General features: G+C 38.8%; 1 protein-coding gene across 1 annotated transcript in view; it reads left to right on the top strand.

Annotated features, from left to right (window-relative positions):
* The window catches only part of LOC139984635 (von Willebrand factor-like), a 55,621-nt gene that overhangs the window by 27,354 nt on the left and 14,473 nt on the right, over positions 1 to 13,794 (top strand). The window contains exons 7-19 of the mRNA XM_071998606.1: positions 694 to 862; positions 1,872 to 2,112; positions 2,728 to 2,774; positions 3,528 to 3,850; positions 5,257 to 5,401; positions 5,815 to 5,979; positions 7,249 to 7,416; positions 8,373 to 8,622; positions 9,423 to 9,719; positions 11,172 to 11,221; positions 11,973 to 12,167; positions 12,647 to 12,840; positions 13,256 to 13,363. Coding sequence (XP_071854707.1) covers positions 694 to 862; positions 1,872 to 2,112; positions 2,728 to 2,774; positions 3,528 to 3,850; positions 5,257 to 5,401; positions 5,815 to 5,979; positions 7,249 to 7,416; positions 8,373 to 8,622; positions 9,423 to 9,719; positions 11,172 to 11,221; positions 11,973 to 12,167; positions 12,647 to 12,840; positions 13,256 to 13,363 — 2,352 coding nt within the window. The remainder of the gene's footprint in view (positions 1 to 693; positions 863 to 1,871; positions 2,113 to 2,727; positions 2,775 to 3,527; positions 3,851 to 5,256; positions 5,402 to 5,814; positions 5,980 to 7,248; positions 7,417 to 8,372; positions 8,623 to 9,422; positions 9,720 to 11,171; positions 11,222 to 11,972; positions 12,168 to 12,646; positions 12,841 to 13,255; positions 13,364 to 13,794) is intronic.

Below are 13,794 nucleotides of genomic sequence, written 5' to 3' on the forward strand. Positions count from 1 at the left end.
ATTTATAACAGATTTCACCCTCAGCTCTGAAAATGTTTGGTATTAAATGAAAAAAAAGAAAGGTGAACATAGTATATTTTGCAACTTTTGAAACAGACTTTGAATTATCAACTAATATTAGATTGTGCTGTACATGGTGTAGGCTGTATTGATATATATTTATGTACTGTGCTCTTGGAATTTTCTTATCGATACTTTGACTGTTTTCTTCTGTGGGAGAGGGGGGGGGGGAAGCTGGGGAAGACTGGGGGGACTAAAGCCCGGCTAGAAGTGTACATGGTAGGGAGCTTGTATTTAAGCACATGTGTCTATCAAATGTATTTGTATTGTATATTCAAATTTTATATATGTTCACTTTGTTTATGTTATGGTGAAGTAGAAATAAATAGTTTTCAATTTCAATTTCAAATGTTAATTAACAGAGCTTAAGCTCCATATCCCACATAGGCAGGTCAAGATCCAGTAGTTACGTCTGGGCAGCATAGGGACATTGACTCCAAGAATGTCACAGAATTTGTCCGAAGTATTTATGGAATGACTTCATGCTTGCATATTGAGTTGCATATTGAGTTGCATTTAACACAACCTGAAGACTATCAGTTTACTCAATATGTTCTGCTCATGAGGGATAAGATGGATCAAATCTTTAGTAAAATGGTAAATTTATTGTCTTCGATTTTGCATTTTCTTCAGGGTCTTGTCCTCGAAGAGTATCTGAATGCTTGTTATGCAGATGTATGTGCTAGAGACTATGAGTATATGGACGGCGCCGCTTGTAGTTCCATCGCAGCCTACGTCCAGGAATGTTCCCGACACTTTGGTGGACCTCCAGGCGTCGACTGGAGAACAGACGAGATTTGCTGTACGTAGATCATGAAAACAAAAACTTTTGCTGCAAGCTATGTACTTTGAAACCTCATTGTCACGACTAGGTTTCTTGTAAAAATTAGTACATATAGTTAAACAAATGTCTAGGTCTCACTCAGGATAGGTTTTGGCCCTATTAAGCTGGGTTAATATGTTTTATTTGGACATTGATGCACAATTTTCTCATCTGAATTGGTTATAATCCTTTATATTGGGTGAAGCACATGCCTTATAAACTAGACATGTACAGTAGTGAGTTCTATACTCGTGACCTCTCCAGCATAGTAAGCTGTGTAGCTACTAATGTAGTGTAACTACTTTGTATAGCAACATTGAAGGCTATGAACTTTGTCTCTCATATATAATAGTACTGCTATGGTTCTGTACACGTATAAACAACTTCTATGCATCTTGGCCCATTTTGTATAGCAATTTGCCCATTTTGCTTAGCATTTGCATTGCATTTTGCATAGCATTTATTCACCACTGTAATCTTACATGCCCGATGGGTTCTGGTACTTCTGGGGCTAGAGCTAGTATTAATTAACATGTGTATTAAGAGTTATTACTCTCGTATCTAGACGTACTGGTGCTTAATCCCTTGCACCCATACTCATGTCATACTATTGCTGTTGTACTCATTCTTTATGTCTCTAATGATCTGTCTCACATGTGTATAGATGGTTTTAAAGTAATATTCCATGTATACCGGTCCAGTTGTAACAGTTATCTTGGAATTTAGGCGTTTAACTAAAAATTTACTGCAATCCACTGAAAAATGTCAAAATTATGTGTTTCTTCCTCTTTTGTTCATTTTCGTCTCTTTTATGGAAACAAATAAAATCTTAATAATAGCGATATAGATGTAAAAGTGGTCTGGCATGACTGAAACTTAGAAAGTAAGGGAAAACATTGTCTCATGAATTAGTTTCTGTTTTTTTTCTTCGATGTATTTTGTTAATTCTTGAAAACGTTCTGTAATTTATACGGTTTTCTTTTTACAGCGTTCACATGTCCAGAGGGATTAGAGTACATGGCATGCCCGTCCGCTTGCAACGATAACTCTTGTAACTCCGTACTGCATTGCGACATAGACAACAACATGGGCTGTGTGGAGGGCTGCAGATGTCCTGACGATCAGTTCCTCAAAGACGGCGTTTGTACCTCCAAAGAGGAATGTCCCTGCGAGCATCTCGGTGAATCCATACCAGCTGGTGGAGTCATCACAGATGACTGTAACACATGGTTAGTAATTAGTATATATTTATATATATATATATACATATATATATATATATATATATATAATTGAAATTGTAGTGAGTCGGTAAATCAAGAACAGTGAAAAAACTTTCAGCCTCCACCGGGATTCGAACCCGGGCCTCCAGCTATATATGCAGGCACCCTCACCAACTGGTTAGAAACCCGTAAGGAAGGTCCTAATTCCAATGTAGGCGTTTGCCACCTGTATTGAACAATACTAGTTCTGTTTTGATGACAAATTTGCCTTACTCTAGAGATCAAACATGATTCTAAGCAACTCAAAGTCAGATCTCTGAAGAGATACTTTGAACAGACTCTTTTAAATGAAATGGAAATAAACGACAAAGACAAACAAATATATATATATATATATATATATATATAGATCTCAGGCTTGATTTTAGGGTCAATTTGAAAGCAACGTTACGTCTTGAGTAAGAAACTCACGAGACAACGTACCAAACCAAACCAATATTACTCTGAAATCCATCCCAGCTACCCTCATTTTAGAATTTGGTACAAAACTTCTCCCAGATAAGTTCTTTTACTTTCTTACAAACTGATTCATCTTGTCTTTTATCATGTTTCCTCTCACAGTGAATGTTCTTCTGGGAAGCTACAGTGTACAACTGATATCTGTGCAGGTAAGTCATAGCTGAGTTTTAACAAACACGAGATTTTGTTAGCGATTTCTAGCAGGATGGAAGCAACAGAAATTGGTCAGCACTGCAGTCCTATCAGTCATGTGTTTCATGACATCAGGGTTGCAACCAAATAGAGTATGGAATATTTTGTCAAGATTTTAGAATGTTACTTCTCAAACATGCTTTCTGATTTTTACAGAACTGCAGTTTTTGGTTAAATGTGGAACTAGAAGCTATATATGTGTATATATATATATATATATATATATATGTATCACTATTCCTCATGGCAAAGAAACCCTGGATTCTATGGATTAGTCCATCTAGATGCAAACATGGTTGAACATGAACAACATGAAGGGTGCCAAAACCTTATTGGGCAACAATCATACTAAATTTTTTAAGACCTCCCCCAAGATTTGAATCCTTCGTGGCTCATTTGACACCTCTCAAATGATGTCCTTTTAACATCCAGCATTTGGCCACACAAAATATAAAACTCCTTCTTGCATCTAAGCACATCAATAAAAGAAAAAGATCTTTAGATAAAAAAATGGTCAAGTGCAATTTTTTTGCATGTGGAATGTGGACAAGGAGAATGCGTGATTTCCCCCCACCCAACCCCACCCCACCCCAACCCGGATGGTTTAATGATGATTTCATCTGTGAAGTATAATCCCATTGATAACAGAAACTCTTTTAAAGTACAAGTTTGATTTACTGACATTTATTTTATTTCTTCTTTTTTCACAGCTACATGCACAGTTGCAGGAGATCCCCATTACAGGACCTTTGATAATAAACAGTACAACTTTCAAGGTGAATGCATGTATACCCTATTGACTGATTGTTGGAACGAGTGGGAATACGACACGGAATACGCCATCAGAGCTGAGAACGCCATCTGTGGCACCAGAGGCTACTCCTGCATCAAAGCCGTCTCCATCGAGTATGGCTCCAAGACCGTTCGATTGGGAAGAGGCCACGCTGTGACTCTGGATGGTGATATCATCTCCAGCTTCCCACATTTGATCAGCGATATATACATTGACGTTGCCACAGAATCATCTTCAGTTGTAAGTAATACAGTCCCCTTGCAAGGGAGAGGAAAGGGGGAGGAAGGAGGGGAGGGGGGGTGGTTGGCAGGCAACATGGGTGCTTTACTGCTAGGTCTGACTGTGGCCTCTATGAAATATGAAAAGAAACGGACCAATCGGATACTATCGGTAGAGTTCATTCAGGGAATAACATATCTAGTGACGTAAAGAGAGAGAGGTGCTGTGGAAACTCGTCAAATTATGAAAGAAAAGAAAAAAAAAACATGTAGCGCAGCCCTAGACACAGGTTATTAGTATCTTTACATGTTGCAATACAAACAATAGTATCTTTACACGTTGCAATACAAAGGACAGCAACTTTACATGTTATAATACAAGGACATTAGTATATTTACATGTTGTAATACAAAGGACATTAGTATCTTTACATGTATCTTATGGTAAACAAACATCATGCTACACAAACTGAAAACAGTAAATTAGGTCTGCTCTGTAACAACTCATTTGTTGCAAGTCAAACATATTCTGTTGACCCACAGTGTTGATCTACTTTATCAGTGTGTAGTAACATAAGCTGCTTACTTTAAAAACAAGCGGATAATAATTGCCCCCCCGCCCCCCCCCTCGCCCCCCCTCGCCCTATAAGATTGGTAGACTTGTTATAGAAGGATGCAAGTAATATAGCCCCTACTCACACACAACACTGTCAGTATGACAGAGCAGTTAGCATACAGTTTGGATGCAGGAAGGCGTTTTACAATTCTGTTTAATTTAAATTTCTAAATATAAAGGCTGCTTGGTAGTGAATAAATCCAAGGAAATTAGAAGCAAATTCAGCAGATTAAACAAAAGTATTTCCTGCAGGGTTAGGATTACAATATTTCTTTGATTACAAAGTGGGGCACAGCGTTGGTGCTAACTTTTGTGTAGCCGTGTTTATATCTAACACTACTAATGTAATTATATTGCAAAATTGCCACATCAGCTTTACTGTTACTCATTGCATCTATGTATCCCACATGACACTGTTTTACTGCCAAGCTTGGGAGGCTAATATGTAGCCATAAATCATGTCTATGTTTGGAAAAACGATTGCATCATACTTCCGAAACGGCCATGTTGTGCTGATGAATACCATATTTATACTTTTCTTAACTGGAATGTCGTAAAAAGAAAAAGTGACTTTTGAATGTCTAAAAGTCCTTATGAAAACCAGGGGAACGGTAAATTCTTTTGGTTGAAGATACACGTAAAGTCCCAATTATTTGGCATGCAAAAGGTAATGCAACTGCAGGAAGATGGTGCATAGAACATAGGTTCTCTTGAGAAAACTGCTCAAAGACTTGCAGCACTATTTCTAACCTCCTGTGCGCATAAACATTTATCGAAGACTCACTATATTTTGCTCTTCCACATTCGTACAGGTGCATCTTGGGAACGGCGTGTCCATCATGTGGGACGGTAACACCAGGCTTGAGATTCACGTTCAGCCATCCCATTATAACCACACCTGTGGTCTGTGTGGTACCTTCACATTGAACCAAAATGATGACTACTTTACTGCGGCAGGTGGGTCAAATGGTGGTCTACCCTTATACGCACGCATGTGTTTTGATGAGATATATTTTTAAGAAATGTGAACAGGTTAAGTTAAAACATTTCAAAGGGTTACGCAGTACTCTTGTGGTATGTATTGATCTTTACTGTCAAGTAGACATTGTTAACTTTTAACTGACCAACGACAGAACAATTTTGGGGTTAGCTGATACACACTGAGAAAGCAATTTAATGGTTCAACTGTACCTAAAATCGATGACAACAACATGGCAATTGAGATAAAAACTTTTTAATTATATACGTTCTGATGCTACTTAATACTGAACGCCCACCAAAATAATTGCAGACTACTACTGGCACAGGTGGTTAACGTTTACGAATTTCTATAGAGTAATTTGCACCTTTTGTTTTCATTTGGCTTAAAGGGGACACTGAGAGCAATCCACAATCGTTCGGTAATAAGTGGAAGTATGGCAGTGCCTGTCAGGATGTGTCTATCACCGGTTCTGCGGATTCCTGCAGCATCAACACGCAGAGGAGGGCCCTAGCCACCTCGGAGTGTTCGGTCCTTCAAAGTGAACCATTCACAGGTCAGTCAGTGGTAGTAGCATGGGTCCTTAAGAAGATCTCTATAATTTTTGTGTTTTTCATTATGCAAATTAGTGCAAATTATGCAAATTAGTATCGTTATGTATAATTATATCGTATATCGTATAATTATGTTGGATAATTATGCAATATCATATAATTATGCAAATTAGTATCGTCTCTTTCCTAAATTTATTCCACTGTTTGCAAGATTTATTCAAGCTTACTTTCGACAATGTCTTCTATGAAGTTTTTCAAGGTACTTCTCTCTCTTTGTCTGAAAGTCACAGCTAGCTTCAGCCTCTTCAACTGCAATATATATATACATGCAAGCTAGGCTAGTCACACCATCTCAAATATGAAAACATATTAGTGCTAGAAACTTGATATTTGTTGATATTTAAGTGGAATTTTGAACCAAGCATCCTCTTAAAAGAATGACATTCAATTTCTACATTTTTTTTTTAAAGTGTTCATTTCAAGTGTATATTTTTGTACAAGTTTAAGTTTAAGTTTTTGTACAAGTTTAAGTTTTGTCCCCAATGTGAACTTGAGCAAGCAGGTGTGATGTCACAGATGCACATGGACAATTTTATTTGTCGGTTTCTATAATTTTTTTTTAACCCCTGTAGCCGTAGGGAATAATTCATCCAGGATCGCATCTCGGAATGCTATGTAACATGGTCAAATTGTGATACAAGAGGCAAGTTGCCTGTATAGCTTGTGAACCAATAGTGCTTGACATGAGACTAGGTTCAAAGCTTTAAACAATGCTGCACATAATTCGACCACTAAAATATTCCCTATACTGTTTGGATCTTGGATGCATTAGGATTCCAGCTTACACTATGGGAGGTTTTACATATTATATGATACCAATGAACTTGTGTGTTTATTTCTTTATCTGATGCATCCACTTTGAAGGTAGAAAATTTACTTCAGATTTCTTAAGAAAAGCAAAGCTGCATCTGTGACATTGCTTACTCGACTGAACCTAGTCAATCATTTCTTGTGTTACGTTCTGCAAAGATGTTCACATCTTTTTGCTGTCTATTTTGTTTGGGGGACAGGGGGGGAGGTGGTGGCTTTGTATCACAAGTTTGGATTTTAGGTGTTTAGGAGGAGTCATATGTTGTTTTTAATTGTCAGCATGTTGAGTTATGTGATAAGGAATAGTACCCACACCTTCTTTAGTCAGGGACCTTGTCAAGATGCAGTCACTGAATCAAACTAAAATTTCTCTGAATTCATTTCCCCTCCTCCTTCAACAGCTTGTCATGCCAAAGTGAGCCCAGCCACCTACATTTCAAATTGTAAATTGGATGTCTGCAGTTGTAAGCTGAAGGAGAATTGCCACTGTCACATGATAGCTGAATATGCAAGCGAATGTTGGCGGAAGGGAGTGGCGATCGACTGGCGTAACGTCTCTTCTCAGTGTGGTAAGTGAGGGGGTACTTTGGGTACATTCTAGTTTAAGGCATCGACCGAATGCACACATCATAATGCACAAAGATAAATATTTACTTAAATAACAAAAACCACTGAATGGAAAATGAAAAAGGATTTTTTTTTGGCAATAGAAATCCTTTCCCTAATGCATGCATTTTGGATTGTATCAAATTTAAAAATGAAGAGAAATGGCTGGTTACACAGTATGTTATGTATGAGTGTGGCTTTTGGCTGTCACATGCCAGGGAAAACATGGACGTATAGGAATTGCCAGCAACTATTAAAGGCTGGAAAGTTCATTTGGTACTGCACAGGTTTTGTATTAACGCAGGGTCACTTTTTCAAATTTTCATTAAAGTAGCCAAACCGTATTTGCTAGTTCAAAAATATGAAACTAAGTGCGTTACTCACTACTAGTCTTTTTGATTATTTGATTGCTTTGTTTGTGTAATTACTACAAACAATGAAAACTAACTAACTAACTAGCAACTTTTGGTGAAGAGAAATAAAAAACCCAAACATGGTCATATCGGTAATAGTTTAAAATCTATGTTATATTGATATACCGATATTATCTATGTAGTAGACTGAACCCAACTTTGTTTAAAGTGCTTCAAGACATGGTTGTTAATAAGTTGTTTACAGTTTGGCAGCATTTACCTGGTTTCTGTTTTTGCAAACTAATCATCAGTGCTACAGCCAACCAGTCATTGGTGTTACAGCCAACCCATCAGGGGTGCTATGGCCAACTAATCAGTGGTGCTACAGCCAACCAATCAGTGGTGTTATAGCCAACCAATCGGATGGTGGTACAGCCAACCAATCAGTGGTGCTACAGCCAACCAATCAGTGGTGCTACAGCCGTTAATATAAATTTCAAAGTTTTGTGTGCGTTGCTTTACACCTCTCTATTCTGATTTCGATGTTTACAATCCTCTTCCATCAGCCATCGATTCTTGCGAAGCGGACGGCTTGAGGTACACACAGTGTCTGGAATCCTGCCAGTCATCCTGCGCCGCCAGGTCCTTTTCATCCGCATACCTCTGTCACGACGTCTGCATCGAGGGTTGCGTCTGTCCGGAGGGACTGATCCGGGGTATTACCGGCAACTGTATCCAACCAGACGACTGCGAGTGTGAATTTGAAGGCGAGATGTTCTTGCCCGGAGAGAGCAGGATGGAGAGATGCGGTTTCTGGTGAGATGATGAATTCGGGAAGATTTGTATGAATTAAGCAGCGATGTATTGTAGTATGCAAAATGTGTCGAAAGATATGTGGGGTAAGAAGTGTGCCAGTGTGGAAGTAAGTTTTTGGATGTCCTTACAGGATTCATCAATCACTGTCTTGATCTATCTGGTCATAGCAAATATTTTGGCCCCTAGGAAATAATCTGGGTCAAAAGTTAGCCAAGGTAGGTGACATCAACACCCCCATACCCTCTTACCCTATACCCATTAACCCATACCCCATAGCCCATTACACCATACCCCATTACCCCATAACCTCTTATCTCCCACTATGGCAGCTGACCGTCACAGTTTATTTACTGTGATTTTTCTCCCTGCTGACCACAAGATCAAATCTACAGCTCTCTCTGCTTGGATCTATAGTGTGGAATCAAATGAAGTGTAAATTTATTGTGAAGCTTAATTGTGCAACTAACTGGCAGCCAAGGATCATGATGCATTGCAATGGAATATGCACACAGGCCAAACGGAATGTAAAATCGTAAAGATGAAGGGGCTGATAAAGTTAGCTATGTCAGGTGGGTCGGACAAATGTTCAGATGGTGTATCTAAATATGTTTGTACCCGACTGCTTTGGCATATATAGTCGGGTTGGATGTGTGCCCATTTAGCATAGGGCAGGAAAATACGCTATAGTTTATTTGTTTGATGTATGGGGTTGTTTTTTTAACTTTCTGGTCTGGGTTTTCCATCGGTACTGTCCAATTGAAATGAATTTATGTGTCTTTCTCTTTCTTCTAAATAAAAAGCACTTGCCACAATGGCGGTTGGACCTGTGAGCTGGACGAGGACTGTGAAGAAGCAACGTGTGGTGAAAACCAAGAATATGTGGCCTGTCTGTCACCATGTCCAAAGACCTGCGATAACGTTAACGACTATGCAGGCTGTTACATCGATTACGATAACTGCTCCGGTGGATGTCAATGTCAAGGAGATAAAATGCTTCACAATGGAAAGTGCATACCCATCAGTTCATGTCCGTGCTACCACGGTGGTCTGACATACCAAGTCGGAGACTCAGTGAAACAGACTGCCTGCCGAGAATGGTGAGTTAGTCAGGTGTACACTTGCTACAGTGCTGAAAGTTGGATCGCGTTGTATGCAGCAATTATGCATTGACTGAGACCTGAAGAGTAGTTTATAGTTTAGTGTAGTGTATTGTAGTGGAGTATGTACAGTAGAGTACAGTGCAGTGCATTGTAGTACAGTGTGGCAGCACTGCACACTATGGTACAGTATGTTACAGTACAGTACATAACATAACATTACAGTGCAGTACATACAATACAGTGCATCATGTTACAGTAGAGTCCATAACTGTAGGCCTACAGTAAAGTAGAGCACAGTTGAGTACAGTACAATATATACAGTACAGTGCATTGCATTGCAGTACAATACAGTACAGTGCAGAGGACAGTACAGTACATTACAGTGCATCATGTTACAGTAGAGTCCATGACTGTAGGCATACAGTAAAGTAGAGCACAGCTGTAGAGTACAGTGCAATATATACAGTACAGTACAGTGCATGGCAGCACAATACAGAACAGCACATTAGAGTATAGTACATTTCATTAGAGTACCTCACATTGATGAACAGTGCAGTACATAACAGTATAATAGAGTTCAGCAGAGTAGAGCACAGTACAGCATGTTACAGTACAGTACAGTACAGTACAATACAGTGCTGTAGAGCACAGTAAATAGATACTAGAGGCTAACCACCCTTTTTGCTTCAGTATCATTAAAATACTAGAGTGATACCAATTTATCATTATACCTACTAGGGGTGTTTAGTTACAATGTACTTGGAATTTAATAATAACAATACAATACAGTGTAGAGGACAATACATCACATTACAGTGCATCATGTTACAGTAGAGTCCATAACTGTAGGCCTACATTAAAGTATAGCACAGTAGAGTACAGTACAATATATACAGTACAGTGCATTGCATTTCAGTAGAATACACTACAGCAAATTAGAGTACAGTACATTTCATAAGAGTACCTCACATTGAAAAACAGTGCAGTACATAACATTAAATAGAGTTCAGCAGAGTACAGCACAGTACAGCATATTACAGTACAGTACATTACATTACAGTGCTGTAGAGCACAGTAAATCTATTAATAGATATCATAGGCCAACCACTGCTTTTGCTTCAGTATCTTCTAAGTATTAGATTGATACCAATTTATCATTTTACCTACTAGGGGTGTTTAGTTACAATGTACTTGGACTTTACTAATAACAACTAGTGGTCCTCAGGACAACCTCCAAAGAGGAATTTGGTCATCTCGACAGAAATTTGGTCGTCTCTGACGGAGTGGATGACTGTTAAAATTTACCCCTGCATATTTGTACTATATATTTTATGCATAAAAACACCAAAGATAAGTTCTCTTCCAATAAGACAGAGCTTAACTGGACAGCTTTACAGAATTATGTACGGTAACCTTAACATTCTTATCTTGTGTTTGTCTTGTCTTCAGTACATGTTCAGAAGATGGCTGGACTTGTGATAATCTGGAACATTGTATAGGTGAGTCAGACTGTAAACGACATATTTGATTGGACACCCAAAGACAGCTAGCTTTGGGTATTTCATCATGAGCACATTACGATCTTCCCTGCCTAAAGCAAAATACCACAGAGTCCTCTTGTGTTTGGCCAAAAACAGGAGTGATTGAATATCTACCCGAGTTGGTAATGCTAGCCATATTTTTTCATCATAGTTCATGATTAAACACACAGTGTACTATTTCAGTGGTCGAGCCAAATTTTGTCTTCACACAGGAAAGTTGTGCCAGCCTTTAGAGCACTTGTGTTTACAATCATATGGTGGCTGGTCAATTAATTAGGTGGGCTCAAGGATGAATCCTAATGGCAGTGCTTGGGGTAGTTCGTGCTATCAACTAACAAATCATGTAAGCTTTATTAAATCTGAGGACTGTTTTCCATACACAGGCTTGAATGTCATGCAGAAGTGTTAGTTTGAGCCATTCTTAATAGTAGCTGTCTTCAGTTTGTTTTCCTCAATGTTTTTTTACCTGGCAAAATTGTGAGAAAGGTGTTGAAATGCATAAGCTGAAGAGTTTGATCTTCAAATTATTTACAGTAGTTAAGGATTTTTTTTATTTAAAGTAAACTGCTTTTCTGTTTGTTTTGTTTTGTTTCTATTGCCACAATAGGTGTTAAATGTCATACAAGGGTACTCTCATATGTTCTTCATATGAAGTTAAAAGAACAACTTTAATATTAATTGCCTCTGTGGTTGCTTTTTGCCTAATCAGGTAGCTGTGTCGCTTGGGGTGACCCTCATTTCAAGACCTTTGATTCCCGAACTTACGACTTCCAAGGAGATTGCGAGTATATTCTGACGGAGACAGTACAGGGGGCTGCTGTAGCTCCATTCCACATCATCGTGAAGAGTATCCCTTGCGGTTCCAGTGGGGTAACCTGTACCAAGTCAATTGCATTGACGATAGGTGAGAAAGTTGTAAAAAAAAATAATATTTATCTTTCATTTGTAGTTAAAGTTGAAGGTTTACAGTGCATGCGAATACCGCCCTTTAGTAAAACTGCAGTTACTTCTTTCGCCAGTGGCCACTTCTGCACCTTTCAAGGTGATTAGTCTGGAACACCAGCCTGTGTGTTACGTATAATCAATTCGCTAAGCCTAGCAAAGGAAACAAGCATGGACAAGTCATTTGCACAGATCAAATTTCCAGGAATCTAACACAAGAGCCTATTAAAATCCCAGAGGCAGGTAAACTGTTATGGCAGTGGTAGTAAAGGGCACATTTTCAAATGCTTGATTGAGGGCAAGGCTCCTCACAGGTCTTTACAACGGCCAGGACTTGAACCTGCTAACCTTTAGATCACAAATCAGCAGCCTTTACCGATTGACCACAATGCTCTCTTATATACATCCTCTGTAGATAGAATATTGCTTTCTCTCCTTCAGGTGATCCATTAGACGCAGAAACTGTATTCCTTGTGAAGGGACGTGACGTTCCCAAAACCGACTATCCCTTCTCAAACTTCCGAGTGGAAACTGTGGGTTCCTATGTGTTTGTCTTTACAAGCATTGGCATCACCCTGATGTGGGATAAAGGCACATTCTTGGAGGTCCAGATCGCACCACAATACAAAGGCCAGGTGAGCATGTCTGCAAGTCATTGTGAAAAGCAGACAGCAACATTATCCTATTAGTTTCCTATCACATAAACTGTATTGAAAGGTTTGAACCTAGCCTTATCACCTAACTTGAAGACTTGTTTGTGATCTTAGTAATTGACACAGCTCGCCTTACCATCGCTTCAAGTTTGCTGTAATGAGTTGTATGCTGTGTACAGTTCTCCGCAAGGTGTTAAACTATCAAATTTGTTTGAAAATTCAGTCGCAAATTTGTCACTCTGTACTTGAACAAGTTTCACCCTTGACGTTGTTGTAAGCAATAATGGTGGATACATTTACTAATTTCACAAATAATTCAGTTTTCAAACTCTAAGTTCCTGATGTTCCATTTCAGCCAGAGTTTTGTTTACACTTTTCAATACTTTTAACTGTTTAGGTGCAAGGTCTCTGCGGTAACTATGACGACAATGCCGACAACGACTTCATGACCAGGAGTGGAGGCCAAGCTTCTGACGATGCAATATTGTTCTCAAATGGATGGAAGGTTGGTAACATGCAGTTAATCTCATTGACAGAAGCTTCCTATAGTAGTTCTTTTACTGTATTTCACTTTGTGATCATAAAATGGTGCGTACTTAAAAATGGTGCAGCATGCATGGTGCAGCATGTATGGTGCAGCATGCATGGTGCAAACATGGTGTTTAGTGCATGAGAGTGCATGTTTTCAAATGGATGGAAGGTTGGTAACATGCAGTTAATCTCATTGACAGAATCTTCTTATAGTAGTTCTCTTACTGTATCTCACTTTGTGACCATCAAATGGTGCTTACTTGGTGTATGCACATAAAATGGTGTAAAAATGGTGTAAAATGGTGTAAAAACATAGAATGGTGTAAAAAGGGTGCAGCATGCATGGTAAAGCATACATGGTGAAAACATGGTGTTTAGTGAATGAGAGTAGCAACAATCTTTCAA

This window comes from Apostichopus japonicus, chromosome 17 (assembly GCF_037975245.1).
Source record: "Apostichopus japonicus isolate 1M-3 chromosome 17, ASM3797524v1, whole genome shotgun sequence".
Lineage (NCBI taxonomy): Eukaryota > Metazoa > Echinodermata > Holothuroidea > Aspidochirotida > Stichopodidae > Apostichopus > Apostichopus japonicus.